The sequence below is a fragment of the Sinocyclocheilus grahami genome, unplaced genomic scaffold (assembly GCF_001515645.1).
Source record: "Sinocyclocheilus grahami isolate Dianchi unplaced genomic scaffold, SAMN03320097.WGS_v1.1 scaffold109.1, whole genome shotgun sequence".
NCBI lineage: Eukaryota > Metazoa > Chordata > Actinopteri > Cypriniformes > Cyprinidae > Sinocyclocheilus > Sinocyclocheilus grahami.
The window spans coordinates 375,126-378,641 of NW_015505288.1; the positions used below are offsets into that span (position 1 = coordinate 375,126).

Below are 3,516 nucleotides of genomic sequence, written 5' to 3' on the forward strand. Positions count from 1 at the left end.
AGTGAAAAAAGGGTTCTTCAGATTATTTGGGGAACCCAAAATGATGATTTATTATTATTTTTAGCAGACTTAAGTATTTTGCTAAAAACACATTTAAAAATACTGTCTTTGGCATGCACTAATTTTCCAGATTTTTCTTTCTTTTCAGTTTAACTGTGAGGACTTTTGTGTGTCCGTACTGCCAGGAGAATGGACTGGATGAGCTCGATCTACGTGATCACTGCAATGAACATCATGCCAATGACAGCAAACGAGTGGTCAGTCACCATTCATGTACATCACGTCGAGTGATTCTAATAATTAATCATGTGTTCAATTAAACTTACAGCACAATCTATTATTGGTTTGAAAAAGCAGATTGTCCCACCTCAAATTCACACTATTGGAACCTATGTTGCAAAATGGTTGGTTGTGATGCTCATACATACACAGCAATGTTTTGATAGCTCTAAAAGTCACAGTGCTACACTTTTCAGGGGGGGGGATCAACCTATAAATGGCTTACTTGTATTTTAACATCCCCAAATTACACACTTCAGTTTAAATGACTCAGTATTGCTGACTGCCATAGTATCAGAAACAGAAAAACCATTAAGATTGTTTGTGTGCTCTCTGGCGCCCTCTAGGTGTGTCCAGTGTGTGTGCAGACGCCCCATGGTGATCCACAGTACTACAGCCGCAACTTCATTGGCCACCTCAACCTGCGCCACTGCTACTACCTGGACGATATAACTGTAAGTCATGTACATGTACACAAATCAAAGAACTTTTCCCCAATAAATGTATTCACACACATGTCAATGTTTAACTGCAATCCTTTATTTCTATGAACCACAGAATCTCAACCAGACTGATGAGATGAACATTCAGTGTGCAATTCTAGCATCATATAGGGACAGTTTTTAGACCTCATTTTCAAAAAGATGACAACACAGTTCTCAGGTGTTTTTCTGGACAACATCTTAAAAAATGCTTGGGAAGAAGATTCTGAACCACAAGGACATAAACTATTGAGAAATCAGTCAAAGAAATGGTATATTGAGAATGTGATATTGATGTATTTTACCAAATGTATGTAAAATATAATGTGTATATGTTTTTTTTTTATTATTGCAATGCTTTTAAGGCAACTTAAAATGCTTGATTATCTGATTATGAGATATTTTAAGAGGTAATGCATTTTCATATGCTATCTGATGCATCTCAGCTGTTGATCATGCCTTTAAAATGACTAGTAATGGTTTATCTGCCAAAAACATTTTGTACAATTTATCTCTTATTGCACTTTTCAGATAAAATATTTATTGCATGTACTGCACATTTATGTTTGTGATATTGTTCGTGGGAATTACTTTGTGGGGAAAATGTTTGAATGAAGGGGTCAAGTGACATCAGACTCTGCAAATCTATTTATGCTGCAACCCAATGTATAAAAAAGTGCAACGAATGTTTTAATACAATAATCTACTGTGAAAAAGATAATTTTTCATCACAGACTGCAGAAAATGTGTGCAATTAAAGAAATAGTTCACCCAACTATGAACATTTACTGAAAATTGACTCACCCTAAGGCCATCCAAGATGTACAGTAGATTAGTTTTTTTTCTTTATCTGAACAGATTTGGAGAAATCTAGCATTGCGTCACTTGCTCGAAGTGGTCCTCTTTGTCACACACTCCTCAGATGCTCTGTATGCTTGTCTGACCTTCTTGCAAGAATAAACCTTCTATTTTCTTAATCTACAATACTCTCCGAGTTATTGCCTCACATTCAGAGTTCAAAACATTTTCCCACTACATCTCTGGCAATGATGAGATTCCGTGATTGTTTCGTCTGGACCCAGGGATGTCGGTCGACTCTTCTACCCTGCATCATTCAGGAAAGAGAGGGACTGGCATCAGTGGGCCTTCACCACCAGAATCCAGGAAGAACCTGATTGAAAATCTGCATGAAATCTGGTGAGGTCTTTTTAATTCAGCGTGTTTGTTTATAACTGGAGAAGGTTTGCTGTTCTTGGTTACCACATACCTCAGGGCTGCTGTAGTTTCAGATTTGAAAGACAGTCTGGTACCAGGCAAATCAGGGAAACAGTTTGCAGACTAGAGTCAAGGGGGAGTCTTTGGAAGATAATCTGGGCCCCTTATGACTGGTGGATACATGGTGTGCTTTTCAAGAGGTCTGAAATGTAGTTGGGGAAACGACTTGCCCTTCATGGTGACAATCACGAGGGTAAATTGCAGCTGCAGGGAAACAGAGACTCGGGTTGAATGGAGTGGTACATGCACTGTAAAAAATCCAACTTACATTTTGTATTACAAGATTATTCAACTATTTAACATGAAAAAAGTTGAGATAACACATAAAAGTAAGTAAAATAGAAATTTACCAATTTGTTTGACCAAATTAATATTTAAAGTTGGAACAACTAACAACTTTAAGTTTGTTGTAAGTATTGCCCACAAAGGCTGATGAGCATGCGCAGTTCGATCACTTTTTTTATATATATATATATATATACGATGCCATTTTCTTTTCTCCCACTTCATTTTCGAGTTGCCTCAAGCGGCGCCCGTTTATTCCGTCATTGTGATCGTGATAAGTGTCGTTCTGTGTGTTTCAATTCACGATATGATTTAAATTAAATTTGTTCACAATATGCGCTTCTGTACAACATAGGTGGCGGCAAGTTAGTAAATTTTCCCGCCTGGTTTTATGAGTTGCCTCAGGTCAGACGGCGGCCATTTTTTTTCTGACCGACAGTGTAATCGCTCCGGTAGGTGCTGTTCTATATACAATATTTACCATAAGACTTGAATTATGTTTGTGCAAAATATGTGCTTTTGTACACCGTATATCCTTTCGTTTTAGAGTTGCCTCAGGCGGTGCCCGTTCAACGTTAGTCCATCATTGTTATCACTCCGGTAAATGGTGGTTCTTTGTGTATCAATTTAAGATATGATTTGAATGAATTTTTTTCACAATATGCACTTCTTTACAACGTATCGTTAGGTGGCTTCAAGTGAGTTCAATTTTCCCCGAGTTGCCTCAGGTCAGACGGCGCCTGTTTTTTTCCGACAGTGTATCTTAACGTTAACATAATCGCTCAGGTAGGTGCTATTCTTTGTATAATAAATTACAATAATATTTTTTGTGGTTTTGTATACAGACATGGACTTCGAGTTGGCTCAGGCGGTGCCCGTTTAGTCCATCCGTGATCACAGGGTAAGTTTTTTTTTTTATGTGTAACGATATCAGGTTAAGATATGATTTGAACAAAATGTGTTCACAATATGCGCTTCTGTACAACGGTGTAGGTGGTGGCAAGTTAGTTAAATTTTCCTGCTTCGTCTTCGAGTTGCCTCGGGTCAGACGGAGCCAGTTTTTTTCTGGCAGGTACTGTTCTATGCAGGCTGTGATAATAATTTACAATAAGATTTGAATGGTATTTGTTCACAATATATGCTTCTGTACAACTGCTTAAAGGGGTCATATGATGCGATTTCAAGTTTTCCTTTC

At 37.8% G+C, this 3,516-nt stretch overlaps 1 protein-coding gene across 1 annotated transcript in view; it reads left to right on the forward strand.

Moving 5' to 3' along the window:
- LOC107588919 (homeobox protein Hox-B4-like) overlaps positions 1–1,076 on the forward strand; it is a 4,417-nt gene extending 3,341 nt beyond the window's left edge. The window contains exons 6-8 of the mRNA XM_016277171.1: positions 149–257; positions 627–734; positions 838–1,076. Coding sequence (XP_016132657.1) covers positions 149–257; positions 627–734; positions 838–906 — 286 coding nt within the window. The 3' untranslated portion in view covers positions 907–1,076. The remainder of the gene's footprint in view (positions 1–148; positions 258–626; positions 735–837) is intronic.
- Positions 1,077–3,516: the final 2,440 nt, after the last annotated feature.